Raw genomic sequence first — 26,503 nt, 5'->3', positions numbered from 1 at the left:
CAAAGGGGTTAGTATGTATCAATATAAATAAAAATATCTCCAAATCTAATCAAGCATTAGAAAAGATATTGAGTATCAATAATAAACATACGTTTATTACTAACCAAAATTTGACGATTATACGAAATTCAATTCCTTAGGGGTGAAAATTAAATAAAACTAGTTTCCAAATAAATAATATCTCCAAATTTATTGAAGCATGTTAAAGTTCTTAAATACCAATAAAGAATACAAAAAACAAAAAAACCAGAATTTGAACAATTGTCCGAAATTAACCCCTAAGGGGTGAAAAGGGGTGAATATGGTTTTAAGATAAATTTTAAAATCCCTGAAGTCAAACAAGCATAATAAAATATATTAAATACCAATAATAAATACACAAAAATTACAAACAACGGTTTTACCATTTAGTAAAATTCAAAGCCTAAGGGGTAAAAAAAAGTTATGAAAGGTTTTAAAAATAAAAATTAGCACTTATGATTCAATTAGAACAAGAGGTAATAAACTGAGGAAAAACAACTTGTATGTTAAGTTAGGTATTGTATTTTTTTCATTTACCGAAATACATTTTTTTAAGACGTGTGATAAAAGGTGGTAGGGGGGGGGGGGGGGGGCCACGTTCTGATTTATTTCAAGAAATTGTATCTTCGAGGCTAATGAGGTACGACAAAAATTATTTTTTAAGAATAATAAAAATAATAAACCACGTATTATTATACTATCACTTTGCGATATTCCATCCCTAAAAGGATGTAAAAGGGGTGAGTTTGGTTTTAAGAAAATATAATAATATTTCTAAATCTTCTAAATCCAAGCGTAATAAATTAATAATGCACAATAAGCTTATAAAGAAAGGAATTTTTTTAATTTTTAATTTTTTTTAAATTCAAACTTTAAGTTTCTGAAATGGAGGTAAGTATTGTTTTATCATTAAAAAAATATATTTCCTTGGAAAATAAAGCTGGATGTAAGAATAACTAACTTAAATAATTAATTTTGTAAGTTGAATTCACCATTTTTAGAATTATACTCCAAAGATAAAGAGATTGTGGTACATAAGTTTTAATCGCAATAAAACATAGCCTACATCAAAGCTAATTAATCTTGAGGTAATAAACATTGTATGATTCCACAGAAGATTTTTTTACCGTTACCTTTGTTACCTAGTCGTTGGAAATTAGAATGGCAACAAGAGCTTAAGGAAACACAGAGCAATGTATAACACATATTTAGTACGGCATGTACAGAGATTTATTCACACATTATACAAACACATATAATCCTCATACATTAATATAAATTTTCTTATTATGTTGGCTGTTACACATTACTGCTACAATTCATGTTCCAGCGATTACCAACAAAACACCTGAAATAAATTTATACAAAATTACGTACCATTCACTACTTTTTAAACATTTTCTCATAACCACACGAATTATTCCTCAATAAATAATTCTAACTGGACCCTTTTCTTTTGTTATAATTACAAATTCTTTTTAATACAAAATACTTAAACCTTCACTTACAGATCAAAATTAGACATTGTTTTAACAGTACCAGAGACTTAGGAACGAGATACTTCTAACACAATTTAAATGTCAACACTTCTCCCCAAATAAAATTGGCTAAAATCTTCGGTGTCGTTTAAGTGATAGCGGCGAGTGTTTTTTTTTATTTCCGTTGATCCTTGACCTGATCACCCCAGTCGGACCGGAAACATCGACGGAGCGAATTTCTTTATTCTACCTCTGCCGCCGTGCTGATTCCCTGATACTTGCACATTTTCGCCGGCTCTTAATTCACACTATTTGGTAATAAAACGAACACTATACTAGTGCAGAGAATTGGAGACAAATCACCTAACATGCTATTGCTTGAAATTATTTTAAAACAGTTTGTCATTAAAAATTTTCCCTCCTTGTTTATGTTCATAGGTAGTCTTAAACGCCACGACTGATAGTCCCGCTAATGCCACTGCACTACGCCCTTAACGTTTTAATCAAGTAGTAGCACCTTTTATTTTCACCGTATTAATAGAACGAGAAAATATATTTTTTTCTTTTAAAGTATTGCTGAGCAGAACTCTGTTATGCTCCTAGTCGCAAACCACTTCATGACCCTCGGCGGAATTTTCTATGTTCCCCTTGGTCATTTTACTGCAAAGTCCGACACATACTTTTTACTTCCGAAGTCCCGTGCCAACTTGCAAATTGTTACTGGGCTACCACTGAATTATTACCAAGTCCGTAACTGACTTGTATAATTTGCGGCCTCTCTTACCGCCTTTTTCGGCATCCGTGCGCAGCTTGAAGACCTCAGCGGGCAGCCTTTCGGCGTCGATGATCGAAGGTGCGGGTCGTGGTCACCGCATTATTCACGCAGCCGGTTGAGAGAAGACTCTGTGGAACTCGTGCTAGCAGCCTGCTTATATACTCGCTGCGCTCCATACTAAAACAGCGAGGAATATTCTGGACATCCTGAATCGGAAACGCGGCTCGGAAACTTCCGACCACGTCCACGTGCTCCGATCAAAGGCGATTCGGCACGAGTGGACCCGAGGATCTGCTATCCAACGCGCATCAATTGAAATTCGCGCGCCGAGTCCGTGCAGTGTATGGCGGGTGGTATCCCACTAGCCCGCAGGGGCGAGTTTCCTTGTTACGCAGTACCAACCTGCGTAACACCTTTTTTATTCGACCACAAAAAAGGGAGAAAAGTTGGTTTATTTTGTTTTATTATAAATTTCATATTTCTGAAGCTAATCAAGACGAGTGTATTTTATGCGGTATTATTTATAAACACACACGCAAAAACTACACTCTCATTTTTACTACTTGCTTAAATTCTATTTCCTAAGGGGTGAAGGATTTTAGAAATGGTTTTAACAATATAAAACAATATATTCTGATCAATCAGTCTTGGCAATGATTAATAAACATACCTCAAAATATATCCTCGTAGAAGATAGAACGGGAAAGAAAATCAATACTTAATTTATACTAAAAATTAAAAAGGCTTATGCATGAATATTTAAGAAAATATATATTTTTTTTTTGTTTTGAATCAAATCTTTTTACACATGACCCAATTATTGTGCTTATTTATTTAGTAAATATGTTTGGAATTAAAGACATACTTTTTTTACAGTGGTAAAATTTCAGCAAAACCCTGAAATTGTGCGAACTCAATGAAAAGGGTCAAACATAAAAGAGAAAATTTACCAATGTAAATTTGTTTCTGTTACTAGCTGTTATTTAATGCTTATATTGTATGTACTGTTGCCGTAACAACCTTATGTAGCAATTCTATTCATAAATTTAAACTTATTGTAGTAGCTGCAATAATACTGGTATTTTTTCACTAACAGAAAACAATTTCGGTAATACTTTGGATGTTCTCGCAACAATCTTAATATTTTTTTTAAGTTTATTTCAAAATAAGTAACAAAAATTTTCCGTAAATTTTTCGAGCTCAAAATTTTTTTTCTTGGTGCTCTAAATCCGTTAATTTCGATTGAAGAAGTTTTCATTCCTAGGAAAGAACTAAAAGAAGTCCCTTTATTAAAAGTCATTGAGTCTTAACAAACGCATGTGCATGAGGCACTCTGGACATCATAACAGAAGAATAAGAAATGCCAATAATTAAAGCGGGATTATTTTCCACTTCAGTTCGCCTCGCAAACAAAAATACAGCCCCGTCGGGCTCAAACTCTGCAACCCAGAAAATACACAAAAGTAGGTAGTCGTATTGGAATATTTCGCTAACACATCTGGCCTACGGGAAAGACTCCAAAAATCTCACACAGGGGTGTCCACTTTCGTGATTGGTACAAATTTTAAATGGAAACACTCCTCCTGGAGGGATACCGATCCCACATGGACAAAAATACTAATCATGCGCAAACCACTGTCAATGGGAGTACTAAAGGGCTGACGAAATAATTTGTTTGTTTTTTTCTCTGGTAGGTACTATTCAAGATAATTTAATTTAATTAGCAGATTTTGCTGATCTTGTTTTATATAGTAGTCCTAGGCAATAACTAAGGTATGTACTTTTATTTAATGCAATTTTTAATTTTCTATCACAAATTTTATGACGACATTAAATTTCATCTCTTTACCATTGTAAACCTCTTTTACCAGAGCAATGACTCGAGTAAGTGGTTGAAAGTTAATTGTTCTGCCTCAAGCATTTCGCAAGAAAATGAAAAATTTTCGGCCAGAAAACACGTTTTTTTTTTAATAGAAATCCGCGATATTCTGAAAATAACTTCAAGTAGAGTATAAAAGAATTATGGAGCTAATGTTAGTTTTGACGAAATCATTTCCCGTTTTCTTTGTCACTATTTAAAATAGTGCAATGAAACTTTGATTGGATATTCTTCACACATCTTGTGTGTTGATCTATCGTCGTGCAATTACAAAGAACTATGAATGCCAGCAATTGGTAATCAAATAGGGAAATGTTTCCAATCCTTATGCGTGCACTGAAAATTTGGGCCACCATAAATTATGAATTTTTTCATTGTAGTCACCATCAAATTTGCCTTAGACATTGTTTTCTGGCACTTTGTAGACGGTACGAAAATATTTCGCTGTCAGCACAGAATATTTTATTAAGTCTATATTATTGAAAAACTTTTTTAACCAAAAATCGATTTTCATTTAGTATAATTTAATAGAGTCCAGTTAAAGAGCTGGAATCCAATAAAACTGAAGTCTTTTACAGCGTCAATTAAAAAGTGACGATTCATTCGTGTAAGTTTCTGTATTGAATTTTTTTGGAATTAAAAAATAAAAAGAACATAGACGAGTTCCACTCAGACGTAATTTAACAATTTTCTCAGACACTGAAGATAGATTATTTTTGAAGTGAAAACTTATTTAGCCGCGTTAAGCGATTTTTAGTAGGGGCAAAACTTATGGGTTCACCTCACCGACATGCTAGTGACGTGTTGTGCCAGACTGGCGACGTACATGTACACGCATATATACACAAATACATTGTATGTACTCGACTGTATCATGTGCGTGTTGGACTCTTTTTCGGATGGGTAAAATCTTGTGAGTTCGCATCACCGACATGGCTGTAGTAGCAGTAAGTGAAGTTAATTTGACCACGTGAAAACTTGACCTAGGTCTGACATCACTGGTAAGTCATATCTAGGTAATGAATTTTTAAAGTAATTTTTACATACCACTGACATCCGTTGTGACTAAAACATAATGTAAGGATAAATGATATCATGCTGAAATCGTAATGCCATAATATCAAAATCAATTTTTTTACGTACATTTGACGTAGAAATGATGTCATATTACCAGGGACCGGAGAAATTCGCGGGTTCAAAGACCTCTAGGATGAACTTTATAGTTCTACGTAGACTCGGTCAAATGTCACCCTCTCATTAGCTGCTGTCTTGTGAAGGTGTCCCAACGTAGCAGCCTGTGATTCGATACAGCTTCCGTTGAGTGTTTCTCACTGGCACAGAGTCGTCCAGGTGAGTTGTGAGCCAATAGCAGAGGCATCACTGAGGTATGTATAACTATTTGAATTTCAGGCTGTCGTAAAATGAATCCGCGAATTTTTCCGGTCTATACATATTACACATTTAAAAACAGTTTTAAGTTTTCACTTCTATTGGCAGTCCCCATGATTGGCTATTTTTTCCACTTTCGTAAACATTTTCTTAATCTCAGTCAAAGTTGAAATTCGTTTTGAAAACCATTTGAACGTGATTCGCGGACCTCGGTGCTTCAATACTTAGAGCAATCTCCTCCTACCAGAGGCTATCCGAGGTTCCAGTCCCGCAGAGACCATCCCGGTCCGTTCGTGAGTGATGAAGGGGCGTTGTCTATATCCGGTGCGTTTTCTAGAGTTTCTAAGCTATCCTTTTCCCTGTTCATCTAGATAGCTCCATTCTCACGTCGTACATCATCATCTCTGACGACCCGAATTTTGAAGAGACGCTAAACCATAATCCATTCATATATTCAAAACGCGATTAAATAACTTTTTGTTTTACCTTTCCTCGCCACCTTCTCCTTCAAACTCTTTCTCTATCCCTCCCCCCCCCCTTAGTGAACCCACGTGGTTCTATCCACCTCACCACATACCACAGTGAAAGCCGCTATCAATTATTTCCGGAAGAAAAAAACCGATTGAATCGGCACATGCTAAAAGGGCCTCAGTCCAAGCAACCAAGTTTTGAGAAAAAATTGGTTGTCTGTAAAGTCGGTTTACAAACGATAGTTTAACGTGACAACGTCATAACAAAACATTGATGAAATGATTGCATACTTTTATGAATAAAATTGAATCATTTTTATTGAATTATTACTATTTGGTATGAATACAAAGAAGGAGTGAAATTAAATCTACAATTTAATTGAAAAATTTACTTTTATTTGAACTCATTAATTTATATATGTTTATTACTTTAACGAAGAGATTATTTTATCTATAACTTTTATACATGATTTCTATTTAACTTCTTCCAATTTGTGTTATTCTGTTAAGGATAGGACGATGATAGGAAAAGTAGGAAACGAATGGGAGTGTTTCAAGTGTAATGTGCCTCGAAAAAGTGAAATAGATGGTTGTTCCAATGAAGTGGAAGAGAGATAGATGCGGCGCAAGCGTACAATGAACGTAACGGGACAAAACATAACGGGACAATGTGCGTAACGGGACACTTTTTCGTGCGTTCAGCCGGCGTTCATTGATTTATTAGACGTCACGTCAAAAACGAATAAATCTGTCTCTAAGCAAACTTTTCAGCGTACGTTAAGAATTCCCCTGGCTGATATCAGCTAACCAGGGCCTCAGACCCAATCCCTTTCAGCATAGACAGTAGAAGCTATCCTATAACATGCGATTTTCATGCTTAACTCACTTTGCCATTTTTTTTGTGACTGTGGCCCTTTCAGCATGTGCCGATTCATATTATTTTCCCCTTCCCTTATTCTGACGGTCCTGGTTCCTTAGGGGAGTTAATTAAGGCTTGATCAAATCACAACCTATCTTCTCCAGCAGAAGCCTAACTTTGCTGAGTTTTAGTCCTAGCATAATTCACATGCAAGTGACTTATTTATTTAATACAACCCCGACATACTGTTTGCCATTGATAAATATCGGTAGCACTCTGTGTAATGCTAGAATTATTACTTTAAAAATTCAACCTCAATGAAGCTGTGTTCTTGGCAAAATGTTGGCAATGTATGAATTTGAAAAAGTCATTCAATACATTAATTGTTTTGTTAAAAAAAAATTTCAGTGATTTGCATACTACTTTGAATGATAGTCAAATAGTATTTATCTTTTTAGTTCATAGATATAAAATGTAAAAAAAATTAATTTTATTTACAAGTTTTCAGTAAAGTACAACTATAATCTTATCCAATTATTAGAAAGCATTTCCACTTAGGACTTTAAAAATAAAAACCACATAAACATTATTTATCACAACATTTTATCTAATTTAATGTTGACGGAGTTCTTCAACTATGAACTATTTTATGTATCTGAAACTTTTCGTTCATCGTTTAAAATAAGCAAAGTTCTTTTCCTACCTCAAATTATAATGCTCATCACAATAACAGTTTGCGTGTTTAAAATGTAACTAACTACATTTTAGAAGGATTGACGTTTCCTGCATTTTTGGATGAGTTCTTCTAAACAGCCTTGAATTTCTAAGAGTACAGTAGTAAATCGAGTGGATAAAACGGGATATCAAGTAGGGCAGGTAACGGGATCGAATACACAGCGTGAACGGGGTAGCAACTAGGGCAAGTAGGAGAAGTCGCCCTACTATCCTCGTGGGAAGCTAGTAGTTGGAAGAGTCGAGGGGGATAGCGCATGTGGATAATTGCTCGACCACTCATAGAGTAAGTAATGGGAGAAGCGCCACTCCCATAGTAATGATTGTTCGCTTAAATTTGTAAACTAAACCCTTGCGATCATACCATTTCTTTGCAGCTTGACAACGAAAAAATTACAGCCAACTACAACCTTAGGAAGTTTTAGCGCGTGATAGATAAAATTTAATAGGACTCAGTATTTTTCTCAAAACAGCACGCATGAAGTCAGGTTAGCACTTAGGTTTATAAAACATACCTTGTAGGTTCTGCAGGTAATCTTTAGAACGACAGGCCAACGTTCTCTAATTTTCGTTTTCGGCAATATTCCACGCAGCATTTAGTTTTCAGTGACATTTCAAAAATATACGCTTTTACTTTCAAATCCCATTATTACCACGAGACAATACAAAGATGAACGTGTGATAGCTCGAAGCTCGACCACAGAACAGAGAATCAAACCCAACAAAATTATAAAAGTTGGAATCACAAGAAACTATTTATAATTAGAATAGAATTAATTTCTAGTACTGTAACAGCAACTTAGATTAACACAAATTAATAACAACTGCACATGTAATAAACTAAAGAGATCAAAACTTGTAATCTATTTTTCCCGATGTTGGTGAAACATGGTATGATCCCATTTTTAAGGATTCAGTTCGTCCTATCTACTGTCACCCCCCTGCGACCACTCTTATTCCCCCACCACCGCATTTTCCACTTCACGGCACACCAGCACACGCGCTCTACCTGTGAGACCCGGTGCAGTCTGGTGGAGGAAAGTTGAACTGGTTCATGAACATGCTTAGTTCAGACAATAAGTTTAGGCGGTCAAAAGCAGAAACTATCAAATATGTCGATTTGTACTGCGAAAATAAATGTGTGTGGAACACTAAGGGGCTGCCTCCCATTTCATGTCAAGATTTTATATTTAAAGTAATTACAGATAAACTTGAAGACTTTTTCAGTTGTTTAACTTTCACGAAATGAAAAATATATACAGCGCATACTTTTTTTTTCATAATTAGCTTCCAAAGTTACATTTTTAAAGTTTTTGAGTTGTACAAATAAGGAGAATTTAATTTATTTCAGAACTGAAACTTTTTAGGTTTAACTGCAATGCCACTGGATACTTCAAGAAACGGTTTGAATTTCTATCAGAAAATATTTATTAATTTAACCTGGTATTTCAAAATTCTCAAATTTGTTACGATTTCGATAGCCAGGAAACATGAAATGTTAAACGTTAAAAATGTAACTTTCCAGCTAATTATGCAAAAAGTATGCGATGTATAAATTTTTAATTTCGTGAAAGTTAAACAACTGAAAAGTCTAAAAGTTGATCAGTGATTAATATAAATATATCTGTACCTGTTGTGAATAAGTAAGTAAGTATTATAATTAGAGACCGGAAAAATTCGCGGATTCATTTCGTGATAGGCTTAAATTCAAACATGTGTATAATTCTGCTGGTTCTGCTATTGGCTCGCAGTTTAACTGGAGCTCTCTGGGCCAATGAGAGACTATAGACCAAAGAAGCGTCGAATCACAAGCTACCCAGTGGAGATGCCTCACAATCTAGTACCCAATGAACACGCGTGTTTACTTGAGAAATGAAGAGGATAATGGAGGCTATCCTAGAGGTCATTGAATCCGCAAATTTTTCCGGTCCCCACTTATAATATAAGATATCGACTTACTTAGTTATTCACGCTTGATACAGATATAATCATGACCTTAAATGGGAGGCACCCCCTTAACAGTGTGCATTACAGAAACAAAGACACTGAACAGATTGTAATTGTAATTGATGGTAATATTTTCTACCTTCTAAAGATTCCCGTGCATCTTCCAAAAAAATATTTTTGAACAATCGAGCATTACGATTAACATGATTGCACATAGCATGCTGGAAGACTTTTCTTCATTGAACTACCACATTTTTTTTTGGAAATTCTGTTAATGGACAGCTGCCCGACCGCGCACGAGATAGTGGAGTAGTCAGTAGAGTTCACATGCCCTGGTTGTTTGTTTTGTTTTCAAAATGTCTTTATTTAACAATATGTTTGATTACAGAGACACCATGGCCAAAATACTACAATAACAACAATAATAATAATAAACCACAAATCTTGTTAAAAAAAAATTGGTTGTCTGTAAAGTCGGTTTACGGACGATAGTTAAACGTGACAATGTCATAACAAAACATTGATGAAATGATTGCAAACTTTTATGAATAAAATTGAATCATTTTTATTGAATTACCACTATTTTGTATGAATACAAAGAAGGAGTGAAATGAAATCTACAAGTTAATTGATAAATTTACTTTTATTTGCACTCATTAATTCAAATATGTTTATTACTTTAACGAAGATATTATTTTAACTATAACTTATACACATGTTTGCTATTTAACTTCTTCCAAACTGTGTTATTCTGTAATGTGCCTCGAAAAAGTAAAATCGATGGTTGTTCCAATCGAGTGGAAGAGAGATAGATGCGGTGCAAGCGTACAATGAGCGTAACGGGACACAACGTAACGGGACAATGTACGTAACGGGACAATGTGCGTAACGGGACACTTTTTCGTGCGTACAGCCGGAGTTCATCGATTTATTAGACGTTGTCACGTCAAAAAAAAGCGAGCATGAACTCCGGGTGCGGCTCTCTCGTCTGTGAGATGAAGGCTTCCCGAAGTGGCAGGCAGATGTCAGGCCGAGATGTGACGTGGCGGTGCCGGAGACACACCAGTGCCTCGTGGGCCAAGGCTTGCGCTCGGACCGCCCGAAGCATCGCGACCGCTCGTTAGCATTCCGGTGACGACCCGCCCTTAATGGGACCCCGTCCCGTGAGAGACACCCTGCGTAAATCACTCGCCCCCCGCCAGCCGTGATGTGGCCGTGACTCCGGCCCCAGAGAAGCGTGGTCGAAGACATACACATTTTTTTTTTTTTAAGTGAAAACTGTGTCGTTACCACAACGCCGAAATACCACAAAACCGAACGTACAATAACCCCGAATACCATAACGCCGAATGCCAAATTGACCGCAACGCCGACAGCTAGAACACTGCTGTGTACCACAACGCCGAAATACAGTAACGCCGAAATATGTTGCTGCGGGGAAGGGGAAGGGGGGGGGGGCCACAGGATCAAAATGAAAATACAACTGAATGAATTTGTGTGCTATCCGTACCTAACCTAACCTTTGTGGCAGTCCTGCAATGACATTTTTCGGGGTTAATGTATTTCGGCGTTGTGGTACACAGCAGTTTTCTAGCTGTCGGCGTTGTGGTCAATTTGGCATCCGGCGTTATGGTTTTCGGCGTTATTGTACTTTCGGCGTTGTGGTGCGTCCCCGTGAAAATTTCTTTAGCCGCGTTGGGCGATTTTTGGTAGGGGCAAAAAACTTATGGGTTCGCGTCACCGACATGCTAGTGACGTGTTGCGCCAGACTGGCGACGCGCAGCGGCCTGTGTACATGCATACGCATATATACACTAATACATTGTACATACTCGACTGTATCATGTGCGTGTTGGACACTTTTTGGATGGGTAAAATCTTGTGAGTTCGCATCACCGACATGCTGTGGTAGCAGTAAGTGAAGTTAATTTGACCACATGAATACATGACCTAGGTCTGACATCACTGGTAAGTAATGAATTTTTACGTATTTTTTACATACCACTGACATCTGTTGTGACTAAAAAAAATGATGTAAGGATAAATGATATCATGCTGACATCGTGCTGATATAATACCAAAATCAATTTCTTACGTACGTTTGATGTAGAAATGATGTCATATTACACATTTGAAAACAAAGTTTTAAGTTTTCACTTCTGCTGACAGTCCCCATGACTGGCTATTATTTTTTCTTTCTGTCACAAAATTGAGGGGGTTTCGCCATTCCCTGCTACAGCGCATCCGCCTTAAATGTCTTTTCAGATCCGTACGGAACGTGAAATAAATCCGGATCCGACGTGTTGTTGATCGCACGGTATCAGCAACAGCTGAGTGGTCCGTGCACTGCGCGTGAACCAGGCATCGGGAGCTCACGTGGCGAGATGTTTCTCGTTGGCTGCAGATTTATTTGACGCGGTGCCAGTAAAAAAAATAACAGTGCATCACTACATCGAGATTTTAATAATGGAAAAGAAAATTTTCAACCTGAAGTTACTTGGTAATCGATCAAAGTCTTTTTACTAGATGCCACAAGATCTCGCCACTAGCCAAAAACAATCAGAAATTTATATATAAAAAAGGGGGGGTTGTCTGTAAAGTCGGTTTACGGGCGATAATTTTACGTGATAACGTCAAAAGAAAACATTGATGAAAAATTGCATACTTTTTAATTTACAAATATTATTTACAGTTTTTGCAAATTTAATTCAAATAATTTGTTTAAATATATTCACGAAAAATTATTAGTTATAGAAATAAACTGAAATCAATTCAATGTCAAAAAATTGTTAATTTGGGATGACGAAATTGGACAAATAAATATTTTTTTTAATTGCTGCTTTTAAAAAGCCCTCCGTAACCTGTTTGATATTATAGAAGATTTCCTCGCACGGTGGTTGGCCGGTTCTTGCACGCTTGGCTCAGGCGGAACGTGACAATGAGTCATGCTTTTTCATGCGTGCAGCCAGCGTTCATCGATTTATAAGGCGTTATCACGTCAAAAACAGTGCATCACTACATCAAGGTTTTAATAATGGGAAACAAATTGTCAACCTGAAATTACCTGGTAATCGATCAGAATCTTTTTACTAGATGCCACAAGATCTCATCACTAGTCAAAAACAATCAGAAATTTATAAAAATAAAGTGTTACAAGAAGCAGTAGATGAGTCACTTGATAACCTCCACGAGAGGTGAGATCACTTGTATTATTAATTACCAAGACAAAACAAGGAAAATGGGAATTTTTTTCCTCTCTTATCCATAGCTACTTTAAATACGGGGCTCTTGGTATTTGTGTCACCACGAATGCGAGCAGCTCTATATGTTTTTTCTCCTTCCTGCAGTGGCCTGACTACCGGGTGCATGAACTGTGTTGCATCATGTTTTGGAATCCGTTATCTTCAACACAACCACAATTATTTGCAAAATATGTAACTGTTTATTCTTCAATCGACAAAGGAATGGTACTCTGGAAACAAGAAGGTACATATCTTAAAACGTACTCACTGTAAATATGCTTGTTAACATCACTGAGTATTGTTACATACATTCCATTCATGAAATATTTGAGACACCAATTACAGTTATGTAGTTCCACATGGCAATAAAAATATTTATGATGAATCATCCAGCATTGCATTTAAAGTTTCGCATTCTTGATAGAAATCTAGGTGGTATACTCTCAGGAATTGTGTCTCCTTATGTCATCTGATTTCTTTTCGGAGCTGTAAAGTAATGTTTTTTTTTTCATAATATTTTTAACTGATAAACAGATTCACTCTATGGAAACCCATATTTAAGGACTGAGGGGATTAATAAAAATAGAATATTGTTTAAAATTAACTTTTTGACTGATAGAACACATAATTTGAAGATAGTTTTAATTCCCCCCCCCCCTTTTTGAATGTCCAAGAGAGTATCAGAACTATGGACCCAACACAGAAAGTTAAAGAATTTCAGGAACTGTTTAGTTCTGTAAGGTCATTTTCATTAAGGTATTTTTTATAAATACTACATTTAATGTTAGGACTGTGTAACCAGCTTGTATAAGTATGTGAGATATATTTTTCTAGAAGAATGTTAAACAATCATTTAGGTAATTGTGTTCGTTGAAGTCATTTCAATGATCACAAAGTAAATGTCACAATTTTCAAGATAAAATGATGAGTTGTTATATCTGAAATGAGTTGACTGATTTTACCATCTTACGAATGGTCTGTATGTCAGAACATAAAGTAACCGTATAGAAAAATTACTTTAGTAGAGAGCTGCAAATGTCGTACTACCATTAGTCAAAAAGACAAGGCTACAATTCGTCACACACGTCCGTGCATTCCATCATTGAACGGATTGTTTTTGATGATTACACGAAGGACTATAAAAAATCACTAAAATAGCCCAAAAATAGGATCCAGTCACACAAAAAAAACTAAAGCAGAGCAATTGGCTCAGCCAATCAGGAAAACATGCTGTCCTAATTGTTTAACATAATGTGATTTATAACTGGAGGCCAGAAAATAACAAGTTTAACAGTTCTTTATTTATGGGATACAAATACAGAGTGTCCATTAAATAATTTCCCAGTTTCAATGGTATATTATAGCAGTTTAATTTAGACTATTAAAACAAATCAACCATCAAATTGAAGGTAAACTAACTTAGTGTTTGAAACAAATGTTCAATAAGTGAACCTTTAGTTAAACGGCACACATCCAACCTAAAGTCCAATTCTTCCCACTCTTTGTTTAACAAGTTCGGAGTAATGGAAGCAATAGCCTCTTCAACTCTGTGTCTCAAGTCTAGCAAATCATTAGTCAGTGGTGGAACATAGGCAATAACCCCAAAGAATAATATCGCATGACGTTAGGTCAGGTGAACATGGAGGCCAGCGAAAAAGAGCTCTGTGGTCTCGAAATGCCTATACCATCGGCGGATGTTTTGCCACGTGGAGGGATCACAGTTTTTTTTACACGAAACGCACATTGAACTAAAATTACAGATTCACTCAAAGAAAATTGCAGAACACAAAAAGCTTTATGCTCAGGAGTTGTTTTAAGCGTAGGTAATGGCTGCAAGCGAGAAAACAACAAAGCAACACTCGCGCATGCGTTTATCTAAAACTGTTTGTGTTACTCTTTAAATGTGACCATTTAACCAACACTCTACAATGCTTATAGTTAGGGTCAGGCATTTTTCGCGAAAAGATTTGAACACATATTAGACTGCAACACCTGTGGTTTCTTCCTTGTGATTGACGGCCGTCTGCGAGAGAAGTCGTTGCCTTGTTTGACCGAGCCACGCAGGACGCGTTTACTTCAGCACTGAATCACCGTGATTGCTGTTGTTACAATCGATATGTACCTGGGAGAAACTCGCCCAATCACGAAACACAGACGATGATACAGTGTTTTAACTTTCGTCTAGTCTCGAAATCTTTTCGCGAAATCTGCATGAGTAGATAAATATAGTATGTTCTGGGACAGGGGGTGAGGGGTCGGTATCTAAGGACCCACGGCGGCCATCTTGGATGACATCATTTCCGGAGGCCATCTTGGATGACATCATTTCTGGAGGCCATCTTGGATGACGTCATCCAAGATCCAAGATGGCCTCCGGAAATGATGTCATCCAAGATGGCCGCCGTGGATCCTTAGATACCGACCCCTCACCCACTGGTCCAGAACATTCTATACTTACCAACTTGCATGTCCCTACTTGTAGTTGATACTATTGAGATTTATGCGTGTGACATTATTTTATGGACATGCTATGTTGTTAACAGTTTGAGTGTGTGGCTGGATGGTGCCAGTATGGAGAGTGTTGTGTTGCAGGAGCTCGCCGATCTGAGTCCCGAGGGCACCTCGCTGATGTCGGGAGAAGAGGGCGTCGGGCCTCCGCAAGGAGTCACCCTCACCTGGCGGGACGTCTCCGTGTACGCCCGCTGCAAGCAGGACCGCTTCTTCAGACTGCGCTCCTCCACGTCCTACAAGAAGATCATCAACAACGGTGGGTACCCTCATTGCTCCGGCGATCTAGCACTTGGCCTGATATATGGAGATTATCAGCACTCTCCAGCCAGACTGTTCCCCATCTTATGCAAGAAGATCAACAACGGCAAGTTTCAGCTGATCTATCCTCTACCCCTTGCAAGTAGATCATCAGCAATGGTGAGTGTCTCGCTCTTCTGATAGGCTATCCTCCATCTTCTACAAGATCATCATCAACAATGGTGAGTGCCCCTCCTCCACTTCGTTCAAGAAGACTATCAACAATGGTGGGTACCCTAATCTCTCTACCCAATCTAACACTTAACCTGCTACATGTAGATTATCTTCAATGGCGGGTGCCTCACTCTCCAACCAGGCTGATCTCCATCTCATGCAAGAAGATCATCAACAACGGAGAGTTTCAGCTAATCTATCCTCTACCCCCTACAAGTAGATTATCAGCAACGGTGAGTATCTCGCTCTTCTGATAGACTATCATCCATCTTCTACAAGACCATCATTAACAATGGTGAGTGCTCCTCCTCTACTTCGTACAATAAGATCATAAACAATGGTAAGTGCCCTGCTTATACTTCCTACAAGAAGATCATCAAAAATTGTAGGTGGCCCGCTTATACTTCCTGCAAGAAGATCGTCAACAATGGTAAGTGCCCCGCTTATACTTCCTGCAAGAAGATCATCAACAATGGTAAGTGCCCCTCCTCCATTTCTTTAACAAAACGATCATCAACATTTATAAGTGCTTTGTTCTCTCCAGCTAGGCTAACCTCCACCTCCTACAAGATCATCAACAATGGTGAGTGCCCGCTAGTTTCCAGCAAGTTTATCCTTCACCTCATTCAAGATGATCATCAAAAATGGTATGTTCCCCATCCTGTCCAGCCAGGCTGGTGGCTGAGCAGATATGTTCAAAACTATTAGTGAACTAAAAACGTGAATTAAAAATAATGGGGTTCATTTTAACGAACCCAAATATTACTAAAATATTGCCGTATGCAACGACTGAATCTCATATAGTCAATAATGGAAATTTTTATTGTATAGTTATTACGAATTGTATAAAAGCAGCTTAAACTGTTTTTATTTCTTTAAATTACGTACTCTTGTTGTAATACAAAATAGATTTAAATATTGTTTAAGTAATCGTATGTTTGGCTGGTTTGGACTGTGTAGTTGCTTCTGTTTCAGGAATATTGCGTCGTTTATAGATACTGTAATGTCGTGCATCCTATATTTACTGGTTTTTTTTCCTTGTATTAATTATTTTCAGACATGTCAATTTTGCTAAAACTATTTTATTTCCCCAATTGTAGCTGTTTGAAATATGTTATTTCCAATGAGTACTAATATGTCAGTTTTATTAAATTGGTGCTTATAGCATGTATTGCACCAGTACTTAGGCAGTCAAAATTAATACACTGTCTGTGTCAGGCACGGTGTTACTAAATAGTTTGGCGATAGTGCTTTCATCAGCAAATTCTTAACTGAAGCAGTGTGGCTGTAATGATACCAGGATAATTACTTCTGAAATGAGCTCTTAGTGTTTCCAAGAGCTGGTCATGCAATAACCGGACAGGATCCTTCTAAGCACTTGCAGTGATTTGCGCCTTTCCAGGAAGTGGCTAGAAGCAGCGTGACTGCTCCCGCAAGCCCGGCGTGGCAGTAGTCTTGCAGTATGGACAGCTCTTGACTATCCGTACGCATAAGAATATAAATGTTCGTTTGTTCAAAATCTTAAATCTCCGAGAGTTCTTCACCGCTTGCTTTGACATTTTGACACAACGTTGCATTTGAATACGCGCACGTTTTCTATGTACCTATGTTCCAGATGTGGCAGGTAAAAAGATAGATAAAACTGTAGAAAGATATATATATACAAATGAAAGTTTGTGTGTTCGTCTCCTGTTTTGTAAATATAAATATATATATAAAAAGATACAGACATAGAGAGAAAAGTATAGAGAGGTATAGGAAGATAGAGAGGGCGAGATATACATATCGCGAGATAGAGCGAGGGATTTATAGAAAGGCGTAGAGAGATATTGATTGAGAGATAGTTTGAGATGTATAGAGAGCTAGATTTGTAAGGAGATATAGAGGTTTAAACATAGAGATATAGAGAGATTTATATATAGAGAGAAATATAGTGAGATTTATAGAGGGACATATATAGAGAGATACAGAGATAGAGAGAAATGCTTTGTATATGTGCACCTACTTCAAAATAATTACAAAAAATTGTGTGCTTTCTCTTTTCTTTCTTTTCTATTTGACCAGAGTGAGCCACAGCAATGCATGGCCGGACACGGCTAGTGGCATATAATAATTTCTTTCTTAGTTCAAGGAATAAAATGATCTTTGCACTTGTCAATCCAATGCTTATCTCATCAGTTAGGACTTCACTGTTATAATCTCGAGCTTAGATATTTCTTGATTTTCGTGTAATTTTTAATTTCCTTTAAGAATTCATTGAAAAATTTTACCATCGGTTTTAAACTAGGGCTTTACTTCACTATTTCTGAAAAAGTTGTAATTTAAATAAATAAATGTAGGATTTACCTTACACAGTATTTAAGAGAATGATTTAAAGTGGCTAACTGACTCGTCCACAAAAAGGCTTGCAATATGCCAGGTGGTAAAGCGCTAATTATAAACCCTTCTAAGATTTCTGAAATAAATCTAATTAAAATTAGAATTTAATAGCCATTTTACTTTCCTATTGTAGCTTGGTTTGTGGTTTTGTTTTCAACATGTATTTTTTGGACAGAGAAGATGGCTTGAACAGGTGTTTTCACGAAAATTTTGAGGTAGGATTAAGGTAAAGCAATGTCGTCATCAGAGCATAATGAATTAAAATGTAACGATAAAAATTTAACACTTAGAGAATAACGAAAATAGTAACGATCAGTGCGCTGTTAAACAATTTCTCCTTAATTTAATAAGATTGCTGGTTACAAACTATCCAGGTATCTTAGTAAATTTACGGCTATCTTCGTGAATTTGCGGACACTAAATTAACTAAATTTTATCATCAGTCCAGAAAAATATCCTTGATATATGTATTAACAAAACAATTCAAAAACTGTTTAGTTCTACAGTAAGAACAATCTTTTTTTTTTTTGTCCAAGTGAGTGTCCACCTTTGTTTAAAACGAAACTTACAAACTCGGAATTCGAAATACGGCGTAGTTTTTACGACTTGAAATTATGAAGAACTCCTTGTTTATTTGAGCTAAATTCGCTATTGAAAAGTTTGTGGATTTACTGTAATTTCTGACAGTGTAAGAGAGAATTGTAACTGCACGGCTATTTGGTGTGATGCTTGTTTTACTTGGCACTTCTATGGCTTATATGTAGGGGCAGCCATTTTTCGTGAAAAGATCTGAACACCTATTAGACAGCAACAAGGTATACCCGCACCTGTGGTTTCTCCCTTGTGATTGGCGGCCGTCTGCGAGAGAAGTCGTTGCCTTATTTGACCGAGCCACTCAGGACGCGTTTGCTTCCGCGCTGAACTACCGTTATTGGTGTTGTTACAATCGATTTGTACTTGGGAAAAACTCACCCAATCCGGAACACAGACGGTGCTACAGTGTTTTAACTTAAGTCTAGTCTCGAAATCTTTTCGCGAAATCTGCATGCCCCTACTTATATGGCTTCTAGAAACTGAAATTTTTAAGTTTTCTTATAAATTTAATGACACGTAACTTGCACATAGCCTTAAATTCTGCCGTACTAGCGTTAACACTTCAGCCTATCGAATCGAAAATTTGTGTACCACATGTTAGCTATCCAGTCGCTTACCGAGCAGACGGCATCAGCTTTGTCTTCAGTGCTGTTGGTGAGCTAACGTGGAACTACAATCAGTCTGTGAAGTTTCTCTCCTACAGCACGCGTCGTCATTGCACCCGTGAGTTCTTCTTTGGAATTAATGGGCGGGTAAATTGTAGTACTTACCCCATTCGCGTGTAATTTTTTTGGTACATTGTCGTTGAAGTAATTATATACAGAAAGTTCTAAATTGTCGAAAAAATATTAAGGGTACTTGTTCTGTATCACGTATCCAAGTTTATACCTTGACCCTGATGGCATAATCCTGTAAATATTGATCTGGTGGTACATGATGCTCGCTGTTTTGATGATACACCTTAAGACCGTTATTTAAGGTCCTGTGCTGACGAGGAAACTGCTTAGCGCTAAAGGTTGTACGTCCCGTTCCGTGTCATTATTTTATTTTTACGTTAACACGGTACAGAGTTTTTGATTGGCCGAACTTACAAACGTTTATACGTCCATACGTTTTGCATTATTATCTGATAAAGTTTGTTTGTGCAGTATGGATAGGGAAAAAACTGATGGAATAAATAATTGAAATCTTTTTGGATTTAAAGACAACACTAGTGGCTACTGCGTGGTATGGTTTAAAATTATTTCAGAAAAATGTATTTAATTATATTAAGCCTGTGAAAATCACAAAAAGCCTGTTGATTATAAAACTCCAGATATAAAAAAATAACTTTTTTTACTAAATAAATTAGAGCACATCACACAGCAGTCATTAAAATTGACTTTTAACTTTTAAAATTCCCAGTTTTATAGTCCATTTCATTCTCCTTATCCGTACTGCACAGAAACGTTCAGAATGCAACTTTTCCAACTAATTATGCAAAAAGAATGCGATATAAAAAAATGATCTATTTTGTAAAAGTTTAGCCACTCAAAAAGACGGCAAAACCTGAAACGGCAAATACACCCTTAAAGGCGAAGAGGCGTGTGATTAACAAACTAAGGTCGCCCTTAGCAACCCCACACTTTTAGAGCTCGTAATCTCATTCATGCGCCCGACAGAGCTTTAGAGATTACATGGATATCTGAAAAAACTTCACATTTGGATAGGTTTCCATAAATATATATGTTTCAATGTACCGAGAATTGAGATCTAAATGTTAATTTTTGCTTATCAAAATTATCACCAAGCCTCATGATGGCAGTAATATGTAACAGAGCCGGATACTGTGTTCATGTCACGTGGTTCTGATTAATTACAGGAATTTTTATACTCAAGGTTATTTTTAGTTTCTTTCCTCCCGAGAGACTGGTTTTTTTTTTTTCCAAATATTTTCTTGGCAATGTGTTTCAGGGCATCCCGTCTGTCTATTACAGTGTATTGGTTTATACTTTTCAGTAGCTCTCGTGCTTTTTGGTAAAATTCTAGGTTTTGGATGTTAAATTTACCATTTTTTAATATATTTTTGTAATGCAAGACAATACCTAACTGAGCAAGAATTTTTTTTCCGTGCGCAGGACGTTTGGCTACAAGCTACTTTGTGATTGCTCATTTTATATTATCAATGTGCCGATAACATGCACGTATAATGTGATTACCAATTTTATATTTATAAATTTCTGCCTTTTTCTAAAGCTAAAGCCAAAATATTATTTGGCAGATTCTTTTTACTGGTGTAAACTCAGCTGTATTTTATGTACTTGAACCACTTTTTAGTGCGGATGAACCGATACCAAAATCAGAAGCTTTTAATTTTTTGAGTATAATTGTAAATTATTTGGTTAAAATGTTCCTTTTTTTTTTTTTTGCTTGTAGAATTCCGTCCAGCAAATATCAAGTGAACGGTAACGGTAACAGAAACATCAAAGCACAGCATATGCATTCGTGTCTCGTCTTTGCTGTTCAGAGAATCTACACACTCTCTAGTGTGATTATTTTTTTTTTTTTTTTTTTAACAATATGTCTGCAATACAACATGTTAAAGTCATCCGTTCAAACATTGAATATGTTGCCTCTGGCAAGCCGTAATTACACCTGCAGACAGCATGTCAGCCGTTGGTTTTGGCAAACTGCTGCCAAAGATAATGATCGTTGCATGCAAAAAACTAAAGTGAGCGCTTGTTTGCTTTTGCACTCTGCATTTGAGTGACAGCTTTCAACGAGGATCCCAAACAAGTTTTTCAGGGCAGGAGTTATTTTCCTTCCTCGTCAAAAGAGAGAAGTTTGTTTTCTTGGAAATAGTTTTCATTTCGTGTCCTTATAAGGCATTCCCTCCCCCCCCCCTCCCCATCTTCTACATACCGTACACCTTTCTTTCTTTTTTTCCTACGTAAACCCTCCAAATGAAAGTTGTCAGCCGAACGGGTGTATGAATAACAATATGGGAACCGGCTGGAAAAATGAAGTCGACCTCACACACACAGACACACACACACACCTAGTTTAGGTTCCCTCCGCCTTATCCAGCTGAAGGTGTAGTGTTATGTCGGGTTTCTTTGCAGCGAAACTTCCTCATTCTTCGATATGGGGCGAGCAGAAAAAACAAACATTTATGACTACTTTGGGAAGAAGTCTTGATCGGAGGTATATCTAAATGTTCTTGCTATACATAGCCATTTTTTGTTTGTACATGTCTCGGGCTTGTTTTATGTTTAAACTCTTAAGGTATCTATAAAAACTAGGTATATTGTTTCATGTTTCGGTCGACGTTGCAGTCATCATCATGAGTCAGCAGTTACCTACTGCATCAATACTACATCAGTAGTATAAAACCATACACACACATTTCAAAATTTATGATGAACAAACTAAACATAATATAAAAAATTTCAAACATTTAAGACTTTATGTGTGTATGTCATAACTAGTCTATAAACTCACGATTTGGTACGTTCTTTTGTATACTAATATTCTTTACATATCTTAGGGTTTGAATTTTATAACATGTTAAATACAAGTTTGTAGTTTTTTAAGTTTAAAAATCCTACATTATATTTTGGTTTTCTCTTATTCTACGGTTGTATTCATTTATTCTCGTTAAACATTCAATTTTCAAAAAACAATCTAAAAATAAGCGCTATTGAATTTTCAATGCTTTAAATGAATTTTATGTTACTCCTCTTAGGTAGATTATGTGATATTAATTAACATTCATAAAATTTAATACAAATCATTGTGGCTCAGGTTAGTTTTTGGGTTAATTATGTTTACATTTATACCCAATATCTTAACATCTACTTGGTCACAATTAAGAATATTTTTTCTTAAATAAAATCAAACTTAGGACCTTATAACCACTATAGTAATATACATGTATATACAGATATATAAAAGGAAATGAGGAAGCTAGCGAAATTGATTCTTATGGGACTACAATTTTGTGGTGCCTCGTAAGTCGTCAGGATTCGGACATGTTCGGACGTTTCCGTCGCTGGATGCCTAAGATCGGGACCTCCCCGCATGGTAGACTCTTTTCTACTCTGTCCAACTCTTCATCCAGACCATCCTCTGTCTACTGCATGCATATTTTCACCCCGCATGACAGTGCCCAGGGTTTTCCCTGTGTCTGTGCAGGTTTTACCTGGGCCCAACCTATCTCTAGTTATAGTCTAGATTTAAGAGTGAGGGGAGTTAGTCATGGCGCCAATCGCTGCCATGGCTGGCCAATCCCCTCCTAGCACATGATGCATGCGACCCTCTCCCTGCATGGCTAATCCCAGCATGACTAGGCGTATAGGCTTCGGCCTGAGACGCACCTAGGTCCCTCCCTAACCCGGACCCCTCCAAAATACACTTAGTTTTATTTAGGTTAGGAAAAATTTTTTTAAAAAAAATCGAGACCTCATCGACAATCTTCGGACACTTTCGTCTTTTTTTATTTTTCATCCGCTATCCTGCACAGTGGTTTGCTAGTTGTGCTGGTGTCCCCTAGACGCACCACCGTCGTGTATAGTCATAATTATATATTTTTTTCTCTGTATCGGCTAATTATACTGTAAAAATAATTTTATGTTCGTTTTAATGGTAGTTCCTTAAAATATTTAAGAAGTTAAAAGTATTTCGAAGGTGGGAGGATTCGAATCCAATGGTACTTCAGATTACCGACTCAGTGCTTTTACCGCTCGGCTACTGGGTCCGTCATGTCTTACGGTATATTATAAGTGTGTACTGGGTGATTTCTAACTTTGATAGCTCCAAATATCTATGACCTCTGAATTGGAAAACACACCCCTTTGACCGTACGGCCGTCGAGACATTTACTATAAAATAATAAAACACATATTCTGACTTGAATTTTCTTTTAAATTTGAAGGAATAACAGCATCACCTGCCAGAGGGAGTTGTTGCCATCTTTATTTTCAATACTTGCTACCAAGAGCGCTAGTTAACACTCATCGTCAGTTAGAGAGAGATACGATACGATACGATACGATACGATACGATACGATACGATACGATACTACCGTTGAGATCGTATCCCTGTGATGAGATCGTATTTTGCAAAGTTAAATTTTCGTCCAAATATCCGTCTTTTTCGTTAAAAGAGCTTTTTTTTTCCTTTGACGAATGTGCATCGTTAAGAGGCCGTGTCAGTAAATGTTTATTTCCAATATTCTACTCTAGAAGTTCTCTCTTTTAACAGTGAGATTTAGTGGCTTTTTCAACCGAAGGAACTGTAGCCGCAGCGCGTGATAAAGCTACTATACTCTTATCACAGGATTAGTGGGAAGGTTGACAGCTCGAGTTTACTCGACGAAAAATGTATCTGGTTCCTCGACAATCTGAGAGGATGACAATCTGACCGGCGGCTCACTAGGAAATTGCAGATGCAGGGATTCAGAATCAAGAAACCTCACTTTAACAAATGTAGTATGAGTCGTATCTAAAACTAAAACTAAAAATTTTAATACTTTAAACGTATCGGAATACAATTAATCTTCAAACATGTGGTAATTATTCTTTATCTGGATGTAATAGTCCGTGAAAAATAATGTTAGTTGACATTAAAAAGTATACGAAATTCATCATGTAACGTTTTAAAAGGATAATAACATAAATGCATATGCTTAGATATTGCATATGCATCACACACAATCTAAATACAATCTCACTTAAGTCAGACTACCTAATTTTTTACAATGCACCATCATACAGTTTAACAGAGGTAGGTGAACCTCTTATCGACGTTGTTTCAAAGAATTTAAATTTACAAATATTACTATTTATCTTAATACGATATGTAGCCTACCTTTATGAATACGAACATACAAAAAAAATATTGAATTTATCACATTACACAAGACTAAAACACTAACAAAACTTAATTTTATACATTGCTGTAGCATATTAGAAGACGAAATAACTCACAAGACTAACATTAAGAGGGCTGCATTACAAATTTACTTTACAGAGAAGAAAATATCCTTTCAGGATATTTCATTACCTCATTGATTACATAATACTGCCGTTGATGTGATCGTAGATATAAAGTATTTAAAAAATATATTCCATTATGTTTATGTAAATATTTTGAAAACGTTATTGCTTAAAGATGCTCATTATTTAAATAATAACGAATCTTTTACTTTTATGTACTGAACAAACAAAATACTTATAAGTTAATAAGAATAAGCTTAGTTGAGTAACATCTTCAATTTGTATTGAATTCAATGTACATATCGAAAATCATGTACAATGAATGCAACAGATTGAATTCAATAAATATTTGATCTTGTGAAACGGCCATAATATTGATGTAGATTAGGGACCGGAAAAATTCGCGGTTTCGACGGCCTTCAGGATAGACTGCACATTCCCCTGTACACTCGGGCAAATAACGGCAGTTCATTTGCTGCTGACTTGTTAGTCGTCTCAGCTTGTTTGTCTGTGATTCGATCCTTCTTTGGTTGGTGTTTTATAATTGGTTGAGATTCGTCCAGATGAACAGTAAGCCAATAGCAAAATCATCTAAAAGGTATATGTATTTGACTTCTAGCCTATCGCCGAATGAATCCGCGAATTTTTCCGGTCTCTATTAATTATAGATGCTCACATGCATCGTGAGAGTCCGTATAAAGCCTATTACAATTCTATAAGTATACATTAAAATGCTTTTAAAATATACATGTGTAATATAATTAAAACTTGTTTAAGTAAGATCATCACAAAAAAAATGAAAATCCTTCAACAGTAAGTGATGTTTTATAAGATTTTAACAAAACACATCTTACAATAAGAGAATACTAATCATACCACATAATTCAACACAAAATATACATTCCAGTAGGCGCTACGTAAAAACAACTTCTATTTTTATGCTGATTACTCTGCATTGTTTTATATATATATCATTATTTCTAACTTTTAATATTCTCTACACATTAACTGAAATTACTTATTTACAGAGTCTTAGCTAATGTTGGTCTGTACCACATACAGTTCGTACGATATCTCTACGCAAAACACATACAGTTCATTATTAGTAATATCAATTATATTTCATGAACATAATGAAATTAGTATAGGCCCTAGGTTGTTCACTGTTAATTGAGTACTTCTGAAGTATTTTCATTGTGAGTTAACATACATACCAAATGCCATTCTTCCAGTAAAGTTACAAAGAAGACAACAAGATAATATAAATATGTATGTAGTACCATATTTTAAACTCCTATTAAATGAATAATAACTCAATCTCTATTCTGGACTATTAAGTAATAATTTTTATTACTGTTATTTATAACTTAAATAAAATGACAACTAACAAATTAGTAAAAAATAGAATTACGTGCGATATAGTGTGACATTTGTACTTGGACGGCAAACGAATATAATAAAATGTCTATGACAATGTTAACTTTACTCATTATTATGGAAAGAAACAAAATGGGCAGATAAGCATATTCTACGCTGACATTTAAAAATGCTCAATTCAAAATGAACATTCCCTAGCAAGAAAATTTATTTTATATCACCACAAAAAATCAAACTGCGGCGTCATTTTCCCGATGACAAACAAAAAAGTTGTATGGTCGCGAATAATACATTCGTATAGCGTCACATCAGCGGAATATTCCCTTGGCATAAATGTGTGAAGTCTGTGGCACTTATGGAGAAGTAAACCTTCGCTCGAACACAAAAACAAATGAACGAACAG

At 36.2% G+C, this 26,503-nt stretch overlaps 1 protein-coding gene across 3 annotated transcripts in view; it reads left to right on the top strand.

Annotated features, from left to right (window-relative positions):
• The window catches only part of LOC134538832 (protein scarlet), a 463,007-nt gene that overhangs the window by 333,470 nt on the left and 103,034 nt on the right, over positions 1-26,503 (top strand). For all 3 annotated transcript variants that reach the window (XM_063380356.1, XM_063380355.1, XM_063380354.1), the window contains one exon: positions 15,385-15,559. In XM_063380356.1, the coding sequence (XP_063236426.1) occupies positions 15,385-15,559 (175 nt within the window). The remainder of the gene's footprint in view (positions 1-15,384; positions 15,560-26,503) is intronic.

The sequence above is a fragment of the Bacillus rossius genome, chromosome 14 (genome assembly GCF_032445375.1).
Source record: "Bacillus rossius redtenbacheri isolate Brsri chromosome 14, Brsri_v3, whole genome shotgun sequence".
Classification (NCBI taxonomy): domain Eukaryota; kingdom Metazoa; phylum Arthropoda; class Insecta; order Phasmatodea; family Bacillidae; genus Bacillus; species Bacillus rossius.
Note: the sequence above shows the minus strand (reverse complement) of the source record. Positions and strands in the feature narration are given on the sequence as shown.